General features: G+C 38.0%; 1 protein-coding gene across 4 annotated transcripts; it reads right to left on the reverse strand.

Annotated features, from left to right (window-relative positions):
- Positions 1-909: 909 nt before the first annotated feature.
- On the reverse strand, positions 910-27,343 carry TLCD4 (TLC domain containing 4). 4 transcript variants are annotated; one of them, XM_058842280.1, is made up of 7 exons: positions 27,137-27,343; positions 21,984-22,149; positions 17,389-17,478; positions 14,470-14,528; positions 12,523-12,617; positions 10,590-10,663; positions 910-7,315 (listed from the first exon to the last, which is right to left on the reverse strand). In XM_058842280.1, exons 2-7 carry the CDS (start codon positions 22,136-22,138, stop codon positions 7,000-7,002), a joined length of 789 nt encoding a protein of 262 aa, XP_058698263.1. In that variant the 5' UTR covers positions 22,139-22,149; positions 27,137-27,343; the 3' UTR covers positions 910-6,999. The 4 variants fall into 4 exon arrangements, with proteins under 4 accessions (XP_058698263.1, XP_058698266.1, XP_058698264.1 ...); XM_058842283.1 differs by lacking the exon at positions 27,137-27,343 and adding an exon at positions 26,947-27,029; XM_058842281.1 differs by lacking the exon at positions 27,137-27,343 and adding an exon at positions 26,668-26,852.
- Positions 27,344-27,424: the final 81 nt, after the last annotated feature.

The raw sequence follows: 27,424 nt of genomic DNA on the forward strand, positions 1-27,424 counted from the left end.
TGTCTGTCCTCAAGCAGTTGGAAATCTGACCTATATAGCACCTGACCCCAAAGAATGTCAGTTTCCAGAAATTCCCCCTCACTTGCTAGCAGACCAACTAGTTAATGAGTAGTTTACTACACTAGCAGTGTAAAATTAGTACTTTCAGTATATAATTTACAAATGCAACTACATACTCTTCAAAAGATGAGAGGAAAAAGAAAGTAAAAACACTGGACTGCTTTGTGTTTTCTTCTAGTAATTTAACCATTGCATAACAAATAAGAAAACACAAAGAAACATGGGTAATTCCTGTGCGTAGAAGCCACTGGTTAAGATATAAAACAGCAGCAATCTCTACGGATGCTCAGAGAAACCTGTAGGCTTTACCACACCATTCACACTTCCATACCTACCTTCACTGCACATGTAGAACCTAGGAACTGCCATACTGAGGAACTTAATTGCCCTTCTTATTATTCAATAAGGGACTGTGTAGTGCATCATATTTATAATATGCTGACAACAGCAGCTCTTTATCCCCGGAGCCTTCAGACAACTGTCCAGCCTATGCCCTGACAGATGTGGTATTACAAGACAATGCAATATAATTATATTGTCCAATACAAAAGTTCCTCCCAAATACACAACAAAAATCTACAGCTTAAGTTACATTTATGGCTTCAGTGATGTCCTATATAGAATTTAGGAATTCAAAATTCCAGCCACCTGAGCAACAGTGGGGCTCAGACCTCTTCTTCACCTCCTTTAAAACAAATAAGATACAGCATGAAATCTCAAGATACCATAAAAGCCAGTTGTTTCAGAATTGAAACCCCCCCCCCCCAAAACTGTTATTTCATGCTGCACTCATTATAGGTATATAAGCTCTTACCATATTAAGGAAAAAAACTCCACAAAATAAGAAACTGTGTTCCTTTCCTTTATTATGAAGTACCAATACCTTGCATACAACATGCAATTTATTGCTTATTGACATTATTGCATATATCAAAGGGAAAAAAAATCAGCCAATATCATTTTATGCAAGCTCCTAAACTGTTCAAACAAAATACAGAAATGTTTTACAATATCACTGAAATGCTAACAAATAATTCAGATTTTTTCTTATAATAAAAAGTAAATTTAAACCCATAATACTTAGTAATTCACTTTACTATGACGGATTACTTTTATCACCAATCTTCATAATTGTTATATTGCATTTTTAAGTTCTTGTGCAGTGATAAGGATTGCTACTACAACCAGGTCACATTACTAGTTGAATTTAATAATGCGATCCTGACATTTTGTGATAGTATTAGAATTTACTGCAAACCAGATTGTCAAGATTTACAGGAAATCAATCTAGCAGAATCTACAGTTTTCATCCTTGCTGTGCACATAAATTAGATAAACCCATCAAGTTTCTTCTTAGAAGATTATACAAACATTTCTGAATTACAGGCTTCATTACTTATGTCTAACTTGTAACTCATTTCTTCCAAACAGGTTTTCTAATTTGATTTTATAGCAGGTTAGCTGTGCTTATTTTACATAAATGGTATCTGTCAATATTGAAGAAAACACTGTTTGATAAATGCATGCTAGAAACAAATCCAGGACATTTGGATGTGTGCATATTAAGTGTGCAAATTATATAGCCGAGCTCATGATTAGCCCTTTTCCTCCCTTCCCCCTATGATTTGATAGATTTTTCTCAAGAAACTGGAATAGGATTACTATAAACAAAACCACATTGCATTCAAAATTTTGTATTCTGTATTACAGCTTAGTATTCATATTTAAATGTTGCTTTCAAACCTAGCAAATTTTTAAAAATACCAAAATTTAAAAACTTAGAAGACAGTTTACATGCAACATGTTCCATTTGGGTGCAGATTCTCATATACTTAAATATTTATAGGCTCATAAAAGCATGTCCTGTCCACAAGACAAGTACAATGTTTGACATCCCACACATAGATTAAAAATAAAGATACAATACAGAATATTTTATTTGCTTTTATATTTTCAATTTCAGTAAGTAGGAAGTTATAAATAGCACACTGAATCATTATAAGGTTGATACCAAGCCATGCTGATCTCTTCATACTTCACTCTCTTAAAGACACTTCTTTTGCCTACAACTATGTTAAAAATGTATATACTTCGTATTAAACAGATGCCCTCTCAGTGAAGGACATCACACAATGAAACTTCTCAGAAAAAAATTTGCCAAAATATTTCTTATACCAAACAATACTATTTATTCTTCATAGCTACCTTCCATTCTTTACTGAGCTATAAAGTGCTTGGTTATTATAAATAGAGCAAGACTTTCAAAGGAGGTAGCTAGTAGAAATTTTTAATGGGTAAGAAACCTTACCAAGTGTTACCATCTAAAAGTATGACTTGATGCTTTATCCCAGGCAGCATATATTTCATCTTCTCTGCCATAAAAACAACTTTCAAGTTGCGTTCAGAAAAGCCTAAGAACTTCACCTGTCTAACACAGATTTTATCCAGGTTTGGGTGAATGCTAAAAGTTCATAAATATTATCACTATTTCTATCTGACTGCTGTCAATCAGGGTATCAGCAATGAAGTACTGTTCTTTTTCTGCCTTTATTCCATAGACAGAGAAAGCTGACCAGGAACAAACTTTCCCTTGTGGAGTTTCTTGTAGCCAGATAATGCTGTTGTACAGTAGGCTATTAAAAATATGAAAGGGGCTTACAATACTTTTCAAAGTCTTCTACACTTGCATTTTTTCATCCGAAAATTCTAGTCCCTTTCTATTTGCTTTATTGATGGCCTTCAGCAGCAGCAGCAGCCAACACCACATCAGACCCTAAGCTGGAGTAATTGTCAAGCAGCCCTTTATTTTCCTCTGAATGGCTCAGCAGAAGCATCACAAAACAATTTTTCAAACTTTTCTATTAAATAGTCTTTTACAGAAAGCTTGGACATACATATGCTTAAACACACACAAGGCCATGAGAAAATGTCCTCTTCATACAGTAATCAACAACTGGTATTCCATTTTATACAGCTTGAAAATTTTAAAAAATAAAATTTCATCTTCCATCGTGAACAGACACAAACACCTAAACCTTTCTGCTACGTGTCAGTCTGCTGTTGTCCCAACCACAGCAGTAGGAAGACATCTGAATCTCTGCATGTGTACTCAAAGTCTCCTCCTCTCCTCTTTAAATCTGCCTGAATGCATCTGCTCACTTGTGTAAGCTTTTACTCTTAGGTTGTTAGTTCTGCACATCTTCTCCCATAGTTTTTTAAGTAAAGATGGAATTCATTCTCTTCCAAACACTAACTAATTTGACTTTTAATAAACTTTAGTACAAAATTTGGAATTAAGGTTTTATATATAAAGTCAGCTCCCCTCATTTTCCTATGCATATATTTCATTATTCAACAGATTATATTTTTAAGTAATTATGTTATGAAATTATGGAGCTCACTCAAGATAGCATGTATTTATAGAGGTAGAGTAGGCTTCAGAGATGTAATTCTTACGACTGAAGAACTCACACAGATAACCCATGCAGCATCCCTGCTGTGTGAGACTCTCCACTGAAATCCACTGAAACACTCTCTGAGAAAATGAGTATTTGAAGTAAACTTCCTCTCTGCAAGTACTGATTCCACAAATCAGTTACAGAACACCTGACCTACCATTCTCCTGTAGAGTTCTGAAAGTGGTATTTACTCATCTTTTGATGAAAATTAAAGCCATAAAAAAGGGAAACTTGCATTCCTGCATACAGCCTAACCGGTACAAATAGTCTCTCCCATGATCAGCAAGCTAATTTTATGTCACCTGGTATTGAAGGATAGAAAAGAAAAGTTATTTTTTACAGGAGTCACCCCTTCCATTTGATATGCCCACAGAAAAGACACCAGGTGACATGCCAAAAGTCTGCTTTCACAATGCATCTGTTAAAAATAGAAGTTTTAAGCCACTAATAAGATATTACATTCAAAAGCTTTTGTTATGATGCTAATTATCATGCATTTACTTTTTTTTTATAAAAAAGCAAAGACACAAGCTTACAACATTAAATTTGATCAATATTTCACCACATTTTAAAAATTAATAAAGTGCAATTAAAAATGGGTGTCACAGCTATCTAATTTGCTGTATTATAAGCTTTTAATGGCAGGTATAAAGTGCCCTATATACTATTGTATTCAGTACATCAGAACTTTACCACCTGTTTACTAAAGTCTTTGATGAAACCACAGCTGTTAATAGTTTTTTACATAAGAAAATTTTCTTCTGATTCATCAGGATATTATTGTAATAACTTTTTTTCAAAAAATATAAAATTTAAAGCTAATGCATTGCAAAATAAGTTTTTAATTACACTAATTTTGTGCAGCAATCCAAAATACCAGCTGTTCTAAAAGAATTATCCCATTGCCCTTCAATCCTGGACTGTTGGCCAAAGTGTAGTAACAAGAGTTTTGGGTTGTTTTTTGTTTCTAAATCTAGTTTCAACATCAACTTTATTATAGCTTGACTTACATTTTTTTCTCCCCTATCAAACAGAAGTCTATCTAGAAGTGGAAGAAGTAGACCATTTTAATGAATGGTGAATTTAATGAACAAAATATTTCAAAAACTAAAATATTAAAATCAATGTAAGAAATTATAAATTTCAGAAACTTTTCATGAATTAGCAACCTATGAGCTGCTCCAAATTGTCTTCTCAATTTTTTCATCCTACTTCCCTAAAAGGAAAGGCAGACTTCTATTTTCAAGCATACTTCTCCAAAATGTTTGAATTTACTTAATTTTATAAAGGAACAAGCTTTTACAAAACTATTAGTCACAGGGATCCAGTGATTTAAAAAGCAGAGTATTTCATATACACCTTTAAATCATAAAGGTAGTAGAAACAGCCTTTTCACAATTTTGCATTAGGTACACTGAAATCACATTTTAAAAGATGCCAGGTTCTGCAAATTAGCATAAAAAAGAGCTGCTTTGAGCAAAACAGGTCACAGGGCTGACTCTCAAAGACTGGATTTACTGGTACCCAATGAGGCACTGCGCTCATTCAGATCATACAGCTCAACAGGTATCAGCTAACTCTCCCAAGGCATGAACACATCTTTTGTCCATAGGTCTGTGATGTATTAATAACCATGGGATCCAACAAACACAAGTACTAACAATCCTTGCTATCTCCCTTAACAAGGCAGGATAGGGAAACTTTTAGAAAAAAAAACCCTGCTGAGCTGAGCAATGCAACTAGACTTTCAAAAGTGCATTTTTCACAAGTCCAAACAATACCCTCTGACAGCATTTTAACTGGGCAACTAAATTCATTGCAGCTGCCTTGGTTAAAAGGTATTTCAGCCTGTGCAGTCCTCTTGGGTCCTATATGCAATTTTTGGAAGAGAGGAATGCTCAGTCCCTCACCAGGGAGGGCAGCACGGGGCACTCACACCTGACTACAGAGGGGAGAGCTCATGTCACCCAGCTTTGTCAGAGGAACAGCACTAATCACCCAACATGGGGTAAATATGCTTTCAGTTTAAAAATAAATTACTTTAACAGATTGCTACAATAATTGGGATGTGCACTGAAGCCTCAGTGAAAATGGACATTTTTAGGACACCTACACCAAAGGACAAAACCAGAAATTAATCAGTCACAATTCTGGTTTAAAGAAGCAAAACAAAACAAATTTAGACATAAATATAGCTCTCAAAATAATTTTAAGTAAAACAGAATTTTCTCAAATTGTATTATAAATGAGATTTAGGACTATTCCTAGATGGTGAGATTCCTCCCTGATGACCTCCAAGCCTTCAAGTTCAAAGACAGAGTAACTGAGTATGTATCGACAAATGTGTGGTCTAAAACAAAAAAAAAAAATTGTGTCTATGGAAGTCAACCATTCCTTCCACAGAATTACCATACAGCTTTAGAGGAGTTTGGCACAGTTAATTCAAGAGTGTTCTTAGTCACACCTCAGATTTCTGACTTGATTAACATGGAAAATGTGACAAAAACCATCAACACTTCGTATCAAATAGGTAATTTTTGTGATAACAGAGAAAGGAATTACTTAAAGTTACACATCACGTATACAGAAGATTTTTCTCTTTGCAATTAAATTTTGAATCCAAACAGCCAATGGTTAAAAATACTCTGAGAAGAATTGCAGCACTTCTCAAAGGGAATAGCAGCAAAGGAAAAAGCACTTCAGTAAGAACTATGCCATTTCCACACATCATCTACTACATTAACTTACAGAAAAAAAGTTCCATGGGGAATTTATAATATGTACTATTGCATGTAACCTAGCACAGCAAATGGAAATCCTTCCCATCATAGTGAGAATTTTAACAGCTTTTAAGATATCATGTGGTCTTATAATACAGCATTTTAGATAAAATTATTTCATAAATTTCCCAAAATGGTTTGCATTCATATAAGGCAGAACAAAAAGCAGTAAAAGACTTCATAGAATCAAAGCCAAATTTTTAGCTTTTCTTGCAAAAATTAAAAAGTTGTCAAGAATGAAATCTTGATTGTTATTCCTAGAAGAAAACATAGAAACGTGCCTGGAAAATTGCACCATATCAGGAGTTTGGGGAATTTTTCATTTTCTAAAAAAACAGATATGTCAGTATTCACTGGATTTATAAAACATTTTAATCAGAGAAACCTGAGAGAAACACTTTGAACACACTGGTGGACACTAAGCAAGTAACCAGTCTGCTCCTTTCTAATTTCTGATGCTTGCAACTGCTTAGAACAGGCATGTGGAACTCATCTGTGTGAGCTTTTGCTTTTATTCCTCACTGGACAGGATCCGCAAAGCGTGGCCCTGGGCGTGCAGGCAGTGTGGCTAGGGAAAGAGTAAGGTCAGTACAGAGGTAATACCTTGTTTCCATAATAGGAGCATTCCATGGCAGAAATGTGCACTGTTTCAGTGAACCCAAATTATTTTCATAGCAGAAATTTCATTTTATGTATGATTTCTAGGCAGATTTTCCATTTCTATGAGTTTTCGCTTCCTCCCGTCCAATAAGACAAATGACCTTGTAGCATCCTTTTGCAATCTTGACCATCCACATCACATTCATAATATCCAAGACAACACTTGAGATAATCCAGGCGCTCTGGGCTGCAAATCCTAATCTCTGGAAACCTTCTGTTCCAAATGAAGAAATTACATGGCTGTAATATACAGGCATGACGGCAATCCTCACCACGAAGAACACAACCGTCATCAGCACACCATTGATGATGTTGGCCATTGAAGATTTGGGATATCCCAGTACTTCAAAAAACCACCTGCAAAAGAAGTGTTCACAAATACCAGGAAGACTTGAAGCCATCTTATTAAAAATTATTTTACTTCATGTTTATTTTTAATTGATCATGTATTAATTGCTTCTACCTTTATAATTTCTAAATTATTGCACTTTGTCTTGTCTTAGTTACAAATCCTTCTGCTTGGTTGCACTTTTTTGCCACCACTTAAGCAGTGTATGATATCCAGAATATTACGGAATAACACATGGAAATCCTGATATGAATTGTGAACCAGCTGACAACCCATGTGCATTTCAGTGACTATTGCATAATATACAATAATAAAACTATCTTTTAGAATCATAAAGACATATATTATTTGCTATTATGGTTTATACCAACAGCAGCTAAAATTCTTTGTCTCACTGATAGCATGTCTAAAATTGCATTTGGATTTGGTAAGCCAGATAGAGCTCTAATTTCTTGTAATTGGGATTTTCTGACTGCTTCTGTTCAGCCCAAAAGCAGAAAATTTTCAGAACCAGACATTGTGAATCATGTCACAACTTGGAACATTATCCAATGAAAAAGACAAATGTAAAAATTGCCTCTCCATCATAAGCTGGGTCATAAGTGGTCTTTTAAAAAGTAAGCTTGCGTATTTCTTCCTAGATATAGTAGACAGGCATCACTTATCTATTGCCTAGCACACAGAACCTGAGGGTTGGAAAAGGAACAGCAAAGTCCTCTAATCTTTTGTCACTGCCACTTAAACCAGAATAAACAAGTAAAATTTGTGCAGCAATGTCAGGCAGGACCAAATCAAAATAACTTAAATCACTGTATTCATAATGGGGGATGGGGAAGAGAATGAAATAATCAGTTTTTCTCCAATAAGATACAAGGCTAAAACAATTTAACAAAAGCAGCTCTAAACCTGGCTTTAAAAGTAATTTAAAAGTAATTTTTAATTTGATTACCTACAGGTTGCAACCTAGGTAATCATAAAAACACTAAAAAGATTTTCCAGACATCCAGCTCTAACAGAAATATTCTAGAAATTCATTAAGCATGCAACTAGGACAATTAAAATCCAGGCACTCGAGGTGGCAGTCCAGCCCGGAAGCAGGCTGCCTCACCACAGAAGCACTTACTGACATGATGAAGAGAAAGACCTGATATGTTTGGTCAGATTAACAATCAAAAGCCTTTACTTTCAATGATATGTACAATGCAGAATGCAAGGAATGGTTTTTGAACATACTGCAACCTGCCAGTATAAGTAATTCCTAGCAAATTAAAAAAGAAAAAAGAAAAAAAAAAGTCTGTAAATGTCTGTGAATAACAGTTACCATTACAATTTTACCCAGCACAGTTCAGAATTAATTACATAAATGCTGATACTAACATTAAAAGATCTAAATGCTTGGCAAGGAGACAACCTCAAATTAGAGATCCCTAACAACACAGACAGGAAATACACAGACAATTCTAAGATTAGAATATCTTTTTATATTTTAATAAGAGCTCTTTTGGTAGACTAAGAATGCAAACAAGAAACATAATGTAAGCCGTTATCATTATCCACTACTTACTCTCTTAAGGGTCTGATTCACTTCAAATTTAATGGAAAAAAAAATCATGCACTAATGAGATCACATCCCTTAGTGCAAGGGACTTGATTATCTCCTGCAGCAATTTTTGCTTTTCTGAGGGTGTGCTAAATGTCAGTATTCAAAGACCCATAATCTCACCATAGGCATTTTAAAAGTATAACATAAATTACTCTTAATAGCCAGACGTTCCACAATTCTTCCTAACACCACAGTCTGAAAGGTAAAGCATCAGTGTAGGAACCCACTGGAACCCAGGATGATCCTATCTTGGCAGAAGCTGGGACAACAGCCCATATCACTAGAATATGAATAAAAATAGAAACCCTTTTTTCTTCATTAAGTTTGACGAAGTGTTTATTTAGTCTTTAGTTTCTCTGTGCACAGAGCTACAACAGACTGGTATCTCCCACTGGCATCTGCATTGGGGCAGAGGAGAGCACTCTCTGGAGAACTCCACTATCCCATCCTGTCCTCCTGTAAATTCAAGTTTGCCAAACTAATGTTTAAAAGGGACCACAGCACAATCTTTTTTATTCCTAAGAGTACTGAGAAATGCTACAGTGTTATAAAACACTTCAGTGACCACAGTCAAAATGCAGTAATGGCCTGTCTGCAGGAGGAATAGTTTCTATTTGCCTTATCCTTTCTCTACCAGACATCTGGAAAAGAAAACAGATGCCACACATGTAGAAGCAGTAAAGCAGAAACACACCCTAAAAAGCATGGTTAAGAGAAACGCATCTGATACACTGAAAGTTCTAATCCTACCTTGCAAAAACTGGAGGAAGAGAAGAGTGCAGCTCTGCTCTGTACCAAAGCGCCTTACCTGAGGTGAAGTCTTTCTGGGGCAAATCCCTACCCCCAGCTGTGTCCTGGTGGCTACAGAGTAAGGCAAGAGGCCACCCTCCCCAGAGCACCATGAAACTCCAATGACAGCTTTCCCCTTGCTGCAGCATGTGGCATTATCAGCCTCCTTTTCTGGTGCAGCAGCAAATCAGGTAAAAACACTTGAACCAGCAGATGGGGCAGGCTCTGAGCTCTGCAGAAGCTTCTGCCTCTTTCTTCTCTAATCACAGGTGTGAAGATTAACATTTCAGATATACTTAAGTGCTCAAAATAACTTGCAGAACTATTTTTGAAAGCAAATAAAGAATATACATTTATATTATTCTACATGTTCATATGTATATATTAATATTGATCTACATGCATGGAATATTGGAAAATAAACTTTAAATTATGCAGGGCAATGCAATTCCATTATAGGATTCTGATGACAATATTATCTTGCTTCTTTTCCTCGTCCATGATACCAAGAAAAAACATCCATGTTGAAGATGGTTTATTATAAAAATTAAATGAATATACAAAAGCTAATAAAGAATATTTTATTTGTGAATTTTTGTTCGATGTTTTCATAAAAAGCTGGCATTTCATACAAAGCCTGGTCTAATCTAAAAAGGAACTTGAGGATGAATACATATACTGTTGCAGCTATAGCAGCAAAACATTTCCATAGCTAAAAAGACTTTCATATAGTAATCCTTAGTTCAATATATATAAATTCCCTCTCAGTCGACATTCAACAGCTATATAAAGTTTATATATTCAAAAACTATATAAAAAAACTTCCTGACAGAAATAGTAATGCAGATTAAATTTTAAAAGAACTATGGAAAACCTCCCTAACCACTTACCGCTGATTGACAAAAGGAGTGGAGAACTCTGCCAGGAGACGGAAGTTTCCAAAATAAGCCAAAAGACCTTTGCTCTGGTTAGCAAAACAAAACAGACATACAAAAATCAACAATGTAGATGTGAAATTGTCATTTGAGTCTTTAAGTATACATGGAACTATACATCATCTCAACTTCTTTAATCAAACTGAGTTTGCCAGCTGTGGCCACCTTTCTTGCACTTTCAAAGTAAGTTTTATCACAAAAGCTGCCATTGTCCTTCAGGTATCTCCAATCAGTAGCTTCTTACTTCAAATAAACCTTTGTAAGACCTCCAGTTAAATGGCCATGAAAAGCTAACTAGAGAAGACTTGCACAAGTAGTCATAGATTACTAATTATCAAGATAGTATTACTGTTTGAAAGAATTATAAATATTTTTCCCTTTTCAACATTTAAACAAGCCCTAACAGAAACACTGTATGCTGAAGAAAAATCTCCCTGCATTGTTTTAGGAACACATTTTGCCAAAGCGAAGACGAATTCTCAGCTCTAATTTGACAGCAGGGAAGGGCACATGAAGCCCTTTCTTCTCTCCTGCAGGTCCCTGCAGTGCCCGTGGGTCAGACACTGGGCACAGCCCCTCCGTGGGGCACAGCCACACCACCCTCTTTCCTCCAGGTGACACAGCACAACCTCTGATCTGCCTTATCAATTGGCTGTGCTGGACAACTGCTGGATAAGCAGCAGTTTGCAGGTGTAGAGGTAAGAAAATTAGGGGCTTTTAATTTCCTTAGATTTCCTGAACAACCTATGGAGTGTGTGTCATGATTCCTCTTTCCCCCATCAAGCAAGCAAATACCTGCTACTTCAAGCTTTTCGTGTCAGTTTGCACCACACCAAACAGAAAATCTGCATAACCAAATTCTTCCCTATCTTCAAAAGGCAATTTGGAAATAACAGAGGTAACTTTCTCTGAAGACAACAGACTTGAGAGCAACACGCTGACATCCACAGGCTGAGCTATATCCACATAGTAATAAATGCTTTTAAAGAAGTTCACATTAATATTATGCTTTTTGCTTCCTCCAGAAACAACTAATGGATTTTCTGCATGGGGGATTAGCCTTGGTAGTGGTATTATTATTTATCTAATATTCAGCTCTAATTCACTTTCATCCATGATAACATTAGCAAATTTAATTATCTTCAACCAGAGTATTTACTTGTCAGTATACTTCAGCCCCTTTAAACTATTACATGTGGAATCTGACAGTAATCTGGCATCTCAACACTTTTAATATTATCAGCCTGGGATTCACACAGTAGGCAGGGAAAACATCATTAAGGCTGGAAAACACCTTCAAGATCAAGTCCAATCATTAACTGTGCTCACCATTAAACCATATCCCCAAGTGCTACATCCAGACACCTTCAAACTTCCAGGGATGGTGATTCCACCACTTTCCTGAACACTTGCCTGACCACCCTTTCAATGTAGAAATTCTTCATACTATCCAAACTAAACCTCCCCTGGCACAACTCGTGGCCATTTCCCCTCATCCTGTCCCTTGTTACCCAGGAGATAGAAGCAGAATATAACCACTTGAAACCATTTCCTTCTAACTTTGCAACTAAATATTTAAGCTTGTGGTTTTATTTAAAACCATGTTCTATAATCATATGAAAAGCCTTTCTGTCAAAGTCTCTTTACAGCAAAAACTGAGAAAAGTTTTTAAGTTCAACAAAGTTATACATTTTTGTTGGAGTGTAACATTGAAAAGGCATGCACTTACCACAAATAACTGATAAAAACATTCAAAAATAATTATTCAAAGTATAAGCATGCCTTTCATTAACCAGTGAAAATTTTTTTCAACATTAAGCAAGTGAGCTCCATAAAAGCTGTTTCTTTAACCTCATCTGCTCATGTTGCAAGGAAATACAGCACTTACCAGTACAAAATAGTACGCATACAGAGCTGCCAAGTGATGTATTACAAAAAATTTGTCACCAATTGCCTTCCAGTAGTAAATAATAAGCAACAGATCTACAAGAGAACAGAAATAACTATAAAGAACTAATTATTATACAAACATTGACCTCAGAATAGTTTCTCTAAGTTTTAGAGATAAACCGAGATATGGCATCAGTAGAAACCCTCAGAATTAATGATCTCTGAAGAGAACATCTTTACCCTAAAGACTTTGAGTCAAAGCATTAGGCAACAGTATTCTCCCAACAATTTCCATAAATTATTACTTTCCACATCAATAGAAATACAGAGGCAACAACTTTAGCCGAAGTATTTTGGAAGGAAAAGGTGGATCCTGAATTTCATTGTGACTTCACACTTACGACCTCAAAAATCTGGAACAAATGACATTAAAAAAAAAGACAGGTCTCCAAGGTAAACATCCAAATACATGCAACAAATGCAGGGATCTATTACACAGAATCTCTGAATCAAAAAGTATATTAGCAAATTTGGAACCATTTACCAAAAATATTTTGCAAGAAGCATTTGGAATAAGAAGCATATTCACTTTATGAAATCCTAATTTTCTAATTACTGCAAAAGTGACATAGCAGACCCAAGATAGCGTTAAAAAGAAAACTTTAACATAAAATAAACCAAAAAAACTCACAAAAAATCTTTACTCTCCCACGATGGTCTGAGAATTCAGAAGGTTTTGTTCTCTCTACTGGAACAAGCAATTTCTGTCCCCACTTTCTGCAAATTAGTATTTTGGACTGGAATATTATTGACCAAGATTCCAAATCAAAGACTTTACCCCTGTGCCTTTCTTAAGTCCAGTGTGTGCCTTGATCTCTTTTTATATTAGTTGTCCTCAGGCACTGCTCTACATCATCTGACATAGCTGCTCACTTCCTATTAAAAATTAAACATCAGCTATATAGGGAAGTGAGAGAGAATGAGTGGTCAGGTTGAGATGCCTGTTCAAAGGCATTCATTAATTCATAATGAAAGTTTAATGTATAATTATTCAAAAATAGATACTGATTAATTTAAACATGGCAGTAGAAGCTATGAAAAAACCTAGACACTAAAAGTAATGCAGTTTAACTGAGTATTCTGATCACCAGATTATCACTTCCACTGGGTTGAGAAATCTAGTATGAGATAACCAAGTCTGTGGCCCAGTCTCTGACCAGAGATTTCATCCTAACATGAGAAGCTTTCACTGAAAATAGTTCAAGTCACAACAAGCTTTTGCTTTGATAAGCCAGTATTATCCCCACACAACAGAAAAGAAAGCTCCAAAGCATTTTGTAGCAAAATTCCCACACCGATTTTAGTTGACAGCAAAATTAAGAACATAAAACGTATGTAGGAATAAATAACATACAAAGTAAATATTCTAAAATTTCCATGTTTAATACATGACTGAATTTTGGCTTAAATGGAGACTAAAAGATGAGCAGGCACGATCCTATGGCATCATTTGCCTCAGCTTGTATTAAGGGTTGCTAAAATTCTTCTGCCAGCATTCTGAGGTCACAGGAAGAAACACATGATAGAAAAGCTACAAGTTCTGGGCACCGTGAAGAGAGTGAAAGGCACTGCTCTAACACCTTCTCAGTTGGCCAATGGACAAAACTGAGCTAGGGCTGGTGGTTGCACATCAAACCATCACAAAGCCACACAGTGGCATTTGCTCAGTGCTTGGGGAGATATTCCATCTTTCACATCTGCTAGCAAGATCCTGTGATTTCACCACAACCCACAAATCCATTAGCAACTTTAAAAGCCACAGTAGAAACTGTAATTGTATGCACATATCACATTTTCACCACAGTGGCTCAGGGTAAACATATAGGTATAGTGACTCAATATAAATAAACAGGTTGTGCATGTTATATACATGTTGCATAATTACCAGAAATGAGGTAGCCTGTGGTAATAGCAATATTCAGCTTCACAATTGAAGGGTCACCCCTGTAAACATACCAAAAATACATAGTTACAGCCTAATTTGCAAAGGACATACACATCTCAAATACAATACCCATCAGGACACATTATTCTTGGCTCATAAGTAAGAGATTATGCAATCTAGTTAAGAAGGGTTCTAATCATAAAAGTGGATTCCTTTCCCACCCAGAAGCAAGACACCTACTAACACCCCTAATCAGGATCAACCCCTGCCTTGGCACAGAGCCTGCCACAAGAGCCTTGCTACATATTTGAACTGAAACCCAGCAAGTGCTCCAAGCTGGCTTCTCAGGAAACTGAAGACAAGAGAAAACAGCCCAGTCACTGTCTCTTAGCCCTTTAACCGACACTCTGTGTCTCCATTTTTGTTTTCTGCCAATGCTAAAACTTTGGTAAGGATGACAAAAATATCTTGCTCAGCTGGTGCTTTTCATATTCATAATCAGATGGATGTTTTATAGGGACAAACAGAGTAGAAGGATACAGGAAAGGAATTATTTGCCAGTTCTCTGGAGCCAAAGAACCTTTGAGCAGAAATGCTTTTCAGAGTAGTTTCCACATCTTCTATCCCTTCCCTTTTGGTGCCAAATATTCAGCAGGCAAAGCTCTTAGAAGTACACACAAAACTTCAGTTCCTCTAGAATGTTCAACAAACCCAAACTTGGGAATGCAGCTCAAGAAAGGGAAGCATCCACATTACAGCAAGCAATGTTTGTTCTTCTCTGTCCTCTGTGCATTCCTACTTTGAGCAGTTTGGTAAGCAAGTCTTTTTCCCTTGGCATAAGGATTGTAACTTAATTTTTTAATTAAGTTGTGCAACTAATCTAGCTATGTTTTGTGTAAATATGAATTCAGCTTCAAGTGACAGGTCAACAGATCCATAAAATGTGGACTGCTCAAGACAAGCTGTGAAAGCAATCCCTGTTGTAAACCTTTCCAGAAAAAAGGAACCTAACTGTGCTTACAGACAACTCCAATACAAAGTCTGCCTCAGCCAGAACACAGTAAAGTGCTATTACTTAATTACTTTTTCTTAATCCTATTGGAATGGAGCAGTGGAAGGGATTTCCTGTATTATTACAATCTGATCACTAAATTGTAAAGCTTTCTTAGTGTCTAAAACTGTTCCCCTCAGTGAAAGGGTAGTTTACAGGAAAATAGGACTCATAAAACCAGAATTCTGCTGTTAGGTGAAAAAAAATCACTACTAGGAGAGTCTGGAATTCACTTCATCTCTTAAGATTTGCCATAGACATTCTTTTAAATACAGCTGAAATGGGAACATTTTTCCATGGCTTCAAAACTTTATTTCATGAGCTACCTATGTTGTGGGCTGAGTGCTTCTTTAGATTTAGAGTATAGATAGATAGGTTCTCATAAATTTAGCAGAAACTCTACATAGAGCCCTCGTGTCAGAGCTCCCAACTGCAGCAGCAGCATAACTAAACTTCTAAGGGGTCCCAACACACTTCAGTATATCACCACCAAGACTAAGCCTGCACTCAAGAGCCTTCATATTCTCCAGAGAACACGCAAAGGATTGGATTTATGAAATGGGTTCCTTGATAACACTAGACATGACCTATCTGGATGGGACAGGGAATGGTTCACTTCTCGTCTTTTTTCTCCCCAGGGAATGGTCACTTTGAATCAAACCTTATCTAGGCTTTCTAAACCAACACTTCAGCAACATATATTGCTGCACTGTCCATCTGTCACATCCCTTCAAGAAGAGTCCATGTTAGAATCCCAAATTATTCTCAATAAACGGAGAACTTAGAATTTAGTCTAAAACCTTCCAGATTTCCTGACCTATCCCCTTGAATGGAAGGTGTGATGGAATTAATGAGCCCTGATGTTTGCAGGCTAGTTTTGATGCAAGCAAGAGCCTGGAGTGACAAACAGGGAGTGACTTGAATAAGCAAATGGGAAGAACTATCTCTTGGTGATTGCTAAGGAGGTATGTGTGGCAAATGACACATGAACATGCATGGGCAGATAGAACAAACAGAAGTCCTTATGACTGACTTTCTTCAAACTTCTTTGCAGATACAGGGTCACATAAAATGGTAATAAAACATCAAACTTGAAAAACTGCAATGACTGTGAAGTGAACAGTCATAGGAAGAAGCCTGTTCTCCTATGAAGCTACAACTTAATCCACTTATTTACATCTTCTCCCTCTCCTTATCTGATCTCTACCACCTCCACATTTTCTACCATGTGATTCTCTCCACCACAGAAACAATTTCTACATCATCTATGTTAGTCTCTAGTACATATAGAAAAAAAAGAAAAGTTTTATGAGAACTCCTAGACCATCAAAAAATGTCACACAAAATGCTGATGCTTCTCTGGAGCTTACCAATGCTCCAGTCTTTGTTATGATCTACTGTATCTATTTTCAGGCATTACCTGACAGTAATAACACATTCTCTCTCCATTGGACCCAAACACTTTGCAGGGCTCAATGGAGAACTTTCACATAGATATTTACACTATCCAGATCTGCTACAGCTCTTAAATTTCATTTTAAAACGATTACTGCAAATAGCAGAGTTTCAGTCATACTGACTTATAGTTACAGTTTATTCTTTAGTAATTTAATGTGCTATTTCAAATCAATTGCTTGTATTTTATCTATTCCACTTCACAGAGACACACTGAACTAAGACATTAATACTGACACAATAGTTATCAAATTTTCAAGTAGTACAGACATAAAAATGAACACATCATAACTGCATATTTTAATAGAAAATGAAACAATCATTCAGTACTTAATATATTGCAGGATTATTTTTTTTCTTCTCAAATATGTTATTTTATTGTGTAACCACAACATATATGTAACATGCCTTACCAGAGAGGGTCAGCATTAACAGCATCATCGTACAATAAAATATATAGGCAAAACCCTCCAACCACCAAGGCGTGGAATGTGGACACTGTCCTGAAAAAGAGATCACAGTCACAAGGAGGTACTGCCATTCACAACTTCCCATACTGTGCTTAAGGCAGGGTGTTTCCAAAGGCGTTCTCAGCTGCAACCAGATACTTCTGTGGAAGACAATCATCTGTTCTCTATGCTACATCCAACCACTTACACAATGACAAGTGAGAAAAAAATAGTCAAAAAGAAGGAATCTCTTACATTGGAGTGGGATTGGCAATATTAGATACAAAGTAGAGTCTTAAAAGTAATAGATCTAAATTTTCCTCCAATTATCCCATATATTAATGAATTCTTAAAGACAGTATGACATCTAGCTCTCTAACAAATGTTTTCTGTATTGCTCCATTTGCTGGAAAATGTGTATGCAATTTCACACTCAGATTAGCCCAAGAGTCCTGCAACAGCAGGTTTCTCCTTTCAGGCACCAAATTAAAAGACTTATAGTAAGTCTAGTTTGGGTTTGGAAGGTGGCGTTGAACAAAAAATCATGGTAGATTCCAGTTTTCAAAGAGAAAACTTGTATAACAATACATTGTAGCTGAGTAGCCAAAGTATAATAGCTACATGTTTATATCAATTAGAAGCTTTGTATTGGACAAGGGAAATATTAAATAAATGTCACAGTAATCAAAGTTGCCTTGTCCCTACCTGGGTACTAGACACACTTTTTTCCCCAAAGACAACAGTCTCCAGGTTTACAGGCTGCATGCGCAGTGTAGATAAACTCTGCAGGTTAGCAAGCATGCACCTACAGAGAAATATCTATTTACAGAAACCCCAGCAGGGTTTCTGCCAGCACACAGGCCAGGGCCACTCCTGCCCTTTCAGGCCACATGAATTCTTGGAAGGTAGAACAATGCAATGGGCATGGATCCAAAATGTGCAACCTTCCTGCTCTCGCCATGGGTTTAACATGACTATAAACTGCACCTAATACTGTGTAGCTACTGTCTGCTTTCCCACTTTCCAAGTGTCACTAGAAAGAAAAAAAAATTATGTGAAAAAATATCCATAGGGAATCACAGATACTGTTTGAAAGATGAAAACAAAGTTCAGTGCTGTATGATTTGAAATACTTCACACCATATTCACAGCACCAACAATATACACACAAATGCACCAATGCTGTTAGTTATTATTCTTGTCTTTGTACATATAGAACACACGTATTTGGAAGTCATTAATATTTCAGATGTCCTTAAGGCACTCTCAGGAGTCTAAGCTCTACCATGCAAGATTTGAAGAAAACATCTTACTTCCTGCAGAAGACTTTCTAAAGTAAAGAAAGAGGTTATAATCCCTACTTCATTTCCAGAAGTTATATTATTATCTATTGGCAATAGAAGATTCTTTAACTTTTCATAAAGGAGACTGTATTTACAGTTTGTTTCAAGAGTGCCGCTGTGCTATTTTCAGCAGCTTTTTCAATAGTGTTCCAGAAAATGAATGGAGATTAGTATAATATGAGTAGTCAAAAACTGGATGAGAACAATTAATAATCATTACAGCACAGGCTGCACTTCTGCCCTCTCTTCTTTTAACAAAGAAAAAAAATTTAATTATCAGAATTTCAGTGATAATTAATAGTTTAATTAAAAGGTCAACTCTTGTAACACAGGATTAAAAAAGATAGGAACTTTTTTTTTTTTAGAAACAAAGCAGAGCATGTGATATTAGTGTCTGAGAAATACCTGGAATTTTTGAACTTGAGAAGACAATAATGCTGCAAGAAGGAAAATTTGTTCTAAAATATAGCTCATTAGTTTACAGTTGTAATTTGTCTTTGAAGAGTCTGTTTATCTGAACCTTAGTGTTTAGAATACAAGCTACACACAAGCACTTGATGGTGAAATGAAAGGAAAAAAAAAAAAAGAAAAGAAAAAGCAGCAGATTTCCTCCTTAACTCTGGACTTTGAAGCTTCTCCACAGAAGACAGGGAAGAAGGGAAATAGTACAACAGTCCATTTTAATAAGGAATCTAGGTCAAGCTATCAAGCTCTCTACATTTCCTTTAAATTTTTGTCAAAGCTTGCATCCTTTAACTCCTCATTAAGCTGCAAGCAAAAAAAGTTGCACTGCTAGGTTGCAGACTTGCTCCTTTATTAGTATATGTATTTTATTTATACGTATTTTTTTTCACAACTACTTAACAGCAGTACAAGCATGTATTATAGGAGAAGTGACAGGAGTATATGCACAACAACTTGAAGAGTTATACTACATCTGTGACAAAATATAGTTTTTAACTCAATTTGAGTGTCCACATACTTTAGATGCCAGAAGCAATTACTTTACTGGTTCATAATTCTTGGGAGGTCAGAATGAACAAACTGACAGCATGGAAAATACAGTCAAGAGCTGCAGCTCAAATGCTTGATTACAAAGCTCTCCAAACTGTAACAATATATTTTCAATGCTACAGCTCATTTCAGGCAGATGCCCTCTTCCAGACCCAGCTGAGCTGATAAAAATGCATAACCATCCTCTGTGCCAGTTTCCTCAACACTGCCAACAGAATCATTTGTGTGTGCACTCCCTACACCAGTTCAATATAGAACAAAACAACAACCATCTACTTTTAAATAATTTAAATGAAACCAACTGATTTTACTGGGACATAGTAACATCTCTACCTGCAGAGCTCTCTGCAGAATAAATACATACTCATCTGTATTCTCTGAACTTGCAAGATACTCCTGGAGGCCTCTCTTCAAAGTACTGGAGTGACAGGGCAGTTTGACAAAACACTGTGTTTGGTTAGCAGAGCTGAAGTAACACAAGCACAGCTAGTCTTTCTTTTCCTTCATTCCCTCCTCAGTTAAAACATCCACAAGATGCTGATGAACCATTGCTTTGTGTTTCACGCCTTCTAACTCCTGAACTGGATGAAGCCTGGGATCACAACCCATCTGTGCGCTAGCATCTCCATCCTGCTATCAACCCCAAGGAAAAAAAAAACCATGTGCAAAGAGATAAAAAAGGACATAGTCTGGGGTACTGTATCAAGTTGAGCAGTTAAACACCTCATTACAAAGTAGCCCAGAGATTATGGAGCAGCTTATTTCCTGCACACTTGTGATGTGTAAAACAATTCATGTTATTATGCAAAGCACTACACCAGCGTAGGGCTACCAGGCATGGGGTAAGTTCTCATAAAGCCTATTATGCAGTTCAAAGGCCATTTGATGTGGCTTATAGACAACAGTTCAGCTTCACAGGGGAACAATTTAGTTTACTTCCCCTGTCTGCCTCTATTGTTAATTGTAACAGAGCAATAAACCTAAGCTGCACTGATACTGTGAACTGGCATTCTACACGGTTGTTCTGGCAGATAGGTAATTATTCAAAGAGGTACCTGAAATCAAGATGGTGCCTTTAAGAACACTACAAGTGGACATTTGCCAAACTGAAGGGCAAGGCTATTTGAGTTGCTAATGCTGCCTAGAACAATGAAAACAACTTTAAAAGTATCCACCTGATGCTAAATAGCACTGAGGAGGAGTAGAAATGCAACTAACACACTTTGAGTGCAGTGACAAACATACAGTACACATTTTTGAGCTTAAAATTTGGGAAACATCTGAAAAAATATTTTAAAATTGTAATAGGCTCCTCAAAGTTATACTGTACCAATTAACTTCAACTGGAGAACCTTGTGTGCTATATACCTATATATACTCTCTCAGAATTGTATGTTGCAAATAAAACCTCATTGAGCATCCCATTTTCAATTACTGTCTTATACTTCCCTTAAGGCTTAAAAGACTCATGGGTCAAACAAGTTTCTGGAAGTCCTGTATCTGAGGAGACAAGTGAAATGCAGGTGGATCCATCCCACTTATGAAAGTGCAGAAATACCAAGGGAGTGAGGAATGTCTTTGGACTGAGTTTCCACAACTGCACGTGTACCCTGCATCTGCTGTAGCTCTCCCCTCCTCCTGCTGCAGTCTCCTTCCCCAACAACAGACACATGAACCTGACTCTCTTCAATGCTACACCAAAGCTTCATTAAATTCCTTGGAAAACCTTAATCTATATAAAACAGCTTGTAGTGTAATAGCACGAGCAGAAGAGAGAGCAAACTGCTTTGCTCCCAAAAGCATGTCGAGAGATACACTGGGATTTAGAATAAATAGCAATAGTTTTGATTTTCATACGTTTGGAAAGGAATTTTTTTATCTCTTCTCTTTACCAGAAGCATCGCAGACCATCCCTTCAGCTCACTACCTCTCAGCAGTAACCGCTTTATTTTTGTACTGACCTTCACTTGGGCATCACTGTCCAACAAAGTGCTTAATGTACAGGTGTTAGTAATGCTTTGTTTCCATGAAGGGGCCTCAACATTTCACATGCATTATTTGTTCAGTGCCTAGAGCCAGCCCTCTGATCTTTACAAACATTTAGCTAATAGGGTCTTCTTCAGTCTCACACATACACACAGGTGGTTCAAGTGTCCATGATGTCAGGTAGGTCATTAACTCCTGCTGTTTTGAACACTCTACCTTGAATTCCATTCGATCTTCCTTTTTTGGCTGAGATTGTTAAAACCAGGTGTTATTCGTGTTGACACCCAAGAACTTAAAACGTGGAACAGGAGCTGAAATACAGTAAAACTGGCAACAGCAATGCCAATAGTCAGGTTGCTGAAGGAAGCCATTGTTCTTCAGCCTGTGAAGAAAAGCAGAAGGTAATTTCATTCTATTCTCTGTTTAATTATTTTAAGCAAACACAGGAAGTATTTTTGACAGCAAACTTATCAACAGAAATATTACTCACTAAAGGTTTCTACTTAAGCATTAACAGTATAAAAGTATGCCCTAACTTTTACACAAGTGGAATTTTGGTTTTGGGGTTTTTTTTAACATTTGCATATTATACAGTTTTGTGGCCTAAAATTGCATGTATTTCATCTATACAGAAAAGGCAGTGAAGACCACTGACCAAGGCAACTGCCAGCTCTCCATTTCAAGAACCTCCAAAATTAAAACTTGTTTCATCATTGCCAGATTGACTGCTGCCAACAGAATTTTAAAACGCAACAATGAAATCAGATAAACACAGAAGAGAGGTTTTTTGGGTCAGCCCAGAGAAGCAGCAGCCTCACTGCAGCTCTGTTTGTACACTTTCCAGACAGTAGCTCTCAATTCACACTGTGCTCAGTCGAGAGCTCGTCCTTGTGACAGTCTGTAGGCTATCGCATTCGAGCTTGCTTCCTTCACAAAACCCTACCCTTCGCACACTTTCACACACTGTGGAAAGCTTCCTATCATCAGAGCTGATCAGATGTTCAGCTACTTCATGAGGTCTCAATACCAACACCCTTCCAAACATAATGGTAGGTCGCTAAATGCTTCAGTCATTTTTCCTGAGTCGCCAGTATTTCCAATACAGAATGGTCTTTTCCCAGAAGCCACAAACTTGTGACGTGTATCTCCAATTTGACAGTGGTTTACATTCCAAGACTGGCAAAAATTACAAACTCAAAAACTGTCAATTTATATTAAGTTGAACTGGAAAGAGGAAAAAAAGCCAAATATTCCAAATATTTAAATAATTATTTTAATACCTATAAAAAATCTGCTATCACTTACCTTAGTTTCGCTTAAGAAAATATCTAAAAATTAAATTAAGACTTTTAGGACAGCATAATTTGATGTTACTACAGCAACCTAATGGCCAGCAAAAGTGATAGAATGATATAATACATTTATGTCCACCTTTATTTCCCATGCATTACAGAATGAGTGAACATGCCTTAGATTTCTGAAATGGTATCTGCATTGCAGATGGTAAGAAACTCGAACTCCAGAAGGAAAAAACACAGGAAAAAGACCACCATAATAACAAAACAATAACTTTATAAAAAATTAAGTACAATATTCTCATTTTGGGGTGTAAATGGTGAGTATATTAAAACACATAGATCAGAAAAAATACACTTTCAGCTTCAAAGGTTTAGAAGCAGAAGGTTCAGTGGTCTCAAACTTTCCCCCCCTCTACCTCTTTCTTCTCTATTTATTCTCCCAGAACTGAAGACAATAAAAGTTCCTCTGACTAGTACCCACAGAACTACATGCATAAAAACAGAATGCAGGACAAATAAGAGCAGATTTGCTGAATAAAACCTGCCTCTACCATGTCAATTTCAAGTGTTTACTTCAGACCCACTTTAATTCTGTCCTAGGGATGCCACAATTCCTGCAACACATTTTATGGGCTCCTAGGGCCTACCTTCCTGCCCAGTTGAACCCAAAAGGAATCCAGCTTGCATGCTCTGGGACAGCTACACAACACAAATCACAGGTGGTGATCGGAAGAGTCAGTTCATAAATGCATTTTTAATCCAAACTAAAATTTAATGTAAACACATTGCAGTACATTGCATCAAACTAACTGATTCCAGTTGTTTTCTCGTGACCTGTTCTAGTGCAGCAGCATATAAGTCCTGCATGCTTTTTAACCAAAACTTCCAATTTCAATTACCATCCTGAATATTCAGTGTTCTCGATTCTCCACACACCTCTCCATTTGCCTCCACTGACCAAGAAGACACAAAATACAAACCAAACTTTATATCCTTTTTGAATAGTGTAAAGTACCAGAGACAACAGGTTAAACCTCAATTTTCTAAAACCTTACAATTTGAAGGAATAAAATGATTTAGTATCTATGAGTTTAAACCCACTGAGAAGCACTGTATAGTGTCCAGTTCCAGATTCTAACCATAGGGATAAAACTCTGTTATTACATTATCTCATTTGTAGCAACCAAGTCTTCTCTTGGACCACATAAGGAAAAAAAAAAAAATATCAGCTGGTTTAATTAATGAAGGAAGCCAAAATCCAGGTTAAGTACAATTCTCTTCAGAAGAATAGCAAAACCACTGAGCATTAACAACACCTACTTTTGACTCAATTATAGCAATTCTCATGATGCTACATTTCATTCATCTGCAGCAACTACACTAGTATCTCTGAGTTCCAAAGACACTGACATAATGTCTTGGGCAAGAGAAAACCATGTTTTGTTTTGTTTCCTTAGTACCAGAAGATTATATTAGGTAAGTAATGTTTCAGCTTTTGATAGGTGTTCATTTTAGTACAGATTATGGAATTGAACAAACATCCCTTGAAAGAATTGCATTAGAAGACTAGAGGGAGCTGGTGCAGGGAACTCATTTTTAGAAAGGTACTTGCATGGAAAGTGCATGACCTGACCTTCAGCAAATGCCTATGAAGGAGAATGGTACGATGGTTTTAGAGAAGAGAGGCAGACAAAAACTTATTCTCTAAGCCTCTGTGGCTGGTCTCACAGATGCTCAAGTTCTGCAAGCCTGATTTCATATATGCTTATCAAGATGCTGTTTAAGTATAGTAACTACCAAGTCCAGAATAGTTTTATGTTTTAGCTGAGCAATTAACAGTGTCATATTTTAATTCAACTCAAGGACCAGGTGTAAATACAGTATTTCACACGTGTTCAGCTATAAACACTGTCTCATATTTATAGGTTGTTATTTTCTCATATCTCTAGGTTGTTTTCAACTGTATCCTGTTTTACATGAAAATTTACTGGTTTTTACCAGATTTTCATTTACAAGAAAAATTATTCATGTTGCTGAACCTAAACTGCTTATTGTATTGTGATTGTTGACTTAAGACAAGCACAATTAGTTTCTGATTATAATTTTCCTTGATAAGAGGCCAAAGTTAGTAAGCCAGGCAGCTTCAACTACACTGTGGGGTTTTTTCCAAGTATCTTCTTGTAGCTGTACAGCAAAGTCTGATCAAGATAGAGAACTTCATGGATTATGTATGCACAGACACTTTATCACCCAAACTGCATAGTCATTGATTACTGTTCTGTCAGCTGATATGGGTTTGAGCTAATGGGAGGCTGGGAGGGGAGGAGGTTTAGTGTAACTACTTTGTAATGCAGGAAAAACACTATAATATACACGTTGGTTCTTCATCATGAGTATTTGGCTTGTTACCAAAATTACTGTCTTAACCATTTTGTTAGATAGTAACAACATATGACCAGAACTTTACTCTTGCAGCTTTCCAATGAAGTCTTTAGGTAAATAAATATTACCAAACACTTGAAACTAACATTTTTAAGCAAGGTAGTGCTTACATGGCTAGTGTGATTTCAAATTACTCTATTGACTCAAAAACTTTGAAAAGGTTAATAACACAGGTTTTTTCATCACACTTCGTAAGACCTAAAAATATGTTGGTTTTCATTTTCTATTAACATGCAGCAGTTTTCCTTCAATTCTGTTTCTGCTTGAAATTTAGAAGAAAAAACAATATCCATTCACTCCCAATATGGTAACACCATGAACTCCTGACAGAAACAAGTTGGCATTTAATGAAAGAGGATAAAGGAGCAGGAAAGCTATCAAGTGTTGTACCATCAAAAACATTAAGCATTTACGTTCTCCTCATCTTAATGTTCTCACACCAGTTTTTCACATTATAAAAATAAGAAATGTAACAGTACAGCCACCAGACATGATAAGAAGGTGCAGTGGAAGGTTTAAGGCCCACAGCCCTTACTTTCTTCGGGGCTGGATTTCAAGATGCGTTGGATCAATTTCCAAACAAGATTACACCGTAAAGCTGCTACTGATACCAGGACATCGCATGAAGTACTGCGCTCTCCTGATCCGCTTAAAACTGAAAGCCAAATCCAATAGCTGTAAAACTTGTCAGACCAATTTGCAGAGAGCAATGCTGGACTACCGACTGCTTCCACATTTTATGCCCAGTAATAAAACATCTGCAGTGCTGGAGCTTTGCTGTGCTCTTGGCTCTGAATGGTAGTTCCTATGCGCTTGATATCTTACTTAGCTCAATAAACCCCGTAAAGGAGAAACACAACAAAATTCAAGCTACTCACACTTAAGCCGTTCCCTTTTCTATTTAAGGCTATTCACACCCTAAACTCCATTCAGCTTTCTGCTCTTACAACACCAAAGCAACCGGCAGATAAAGCACGCTTCTTGTAAAGCCAGGGTACTCAGGGTGAGGTGGCCGCTGCGATATCATTTGCCAAATTTCCTCAAACCCCGCAAGCGGTCTGGAGCCGCTAAGCCCCCGACAGGGAACCCTCCCAGTCTCGGGGGGCGCGGGGGGCCCCCAGGCTGACCGCGAGGGACGCTGCCCCCGAGCCGGGCATTACCTCGCCGTCCCGGTCACCCGCGGCACCCGCCGTTCGCACCGGCCCCGAGCGGCCGCCGGCGGGCGGGCAGGAGCGCGGAGGCAGCGGGCAGGAGCGGGCAGGAGGGCACAAGCAGCAGGCAGGAGGGCACAAGCAGCAGGCAGGAGGGCACAAGCAGCAGGCAGGAGGGCACAAGCAGCGGGCAGGAGGGCACAAGCAGCGGGCAGGAGGGCACAAGCAGCGGGCAGGAGGGCACAAGCAGCGGGCGGGAGCGCGCAGGCAGCGGGCAGGAACGCGCACCCTCAGCGCTGGCTCCGGCCGCGGCCAGGCGCTGCCGCGGCGGCGGGAGGAGGCGGCCCCGCGCCGCCGCCTGCGGCTTGCGGCCCTCGGGGGCCGCCCCGCGCTGAGGGAGGGAAGGGGCCGCTCCGCCCCCGCCCCGCCAGCCCCGGCCTCTCAGCGCCCCACCGCCTTCCCTCCCCGCCCGCCGCACCTGGGAGCGGGGCTACGGGGGCTGCGGTGCCGCCTCCTCCTCCTCCATGCCTTCCCCGCGGCGTCGGGGACGGGACAGCCCTTCCCGGGCGCAGGATGCTCCGGCGGGGATCGGGTTGCGGCAGCCGTAGCCTTAAAGGGGCCGAGCCGCCGCCGCCACCTGCCGCCGGGCTCCGCTCGCCGCCTCCGAGGGGCCGCGGCTTCCCCGGACCCTCCCTCCCGCCCGCCCCGCGCTGGAGGCCGCCGCCCCCTCTCCGCGGCCGCCCCCGCCGAGGGCCGCGCAGAACGG

The sequence above is a fragment of the Poecile atricapillus genome, chromosome 7, assembly GCF_030490865.1.
Source record: "Poecile atricapillus isolate bPoeAtr1 chromosome 7, bPoeAtr1.hap1, whole genome shotgun sequence".
In the NCBI taxonomy this organism is placed as follows: Eukaryota; Metazoa; Chordata; class Aves; order Passeriformes; family Paridae; genus Poecile; species Poecile atricapillus.

Coding starts and splice junctions, on each gene's coding strand:
- TLCD4 (XM_058842280.1), bottom strand. CDS start 22,138: ATGGCTTCCTTCAGCAACCTGACTATTGGCATTGCTGTTGCCAGTTTT. Junction 14,529..17,388: donor GTTAATGCTGACCCTCTCTG/GTAAGGCATGTT, acceptor GTATGTTTACAG/GGGTGACCCTTCAATTGTGA. Junction 10,664..12,522: donor ATGCGTACTATTTTGTACTG/GTAAGTGCTGTA, acceptor TTTGCTAACCAG/AGCAAAGGTCTTTTGGCTTA.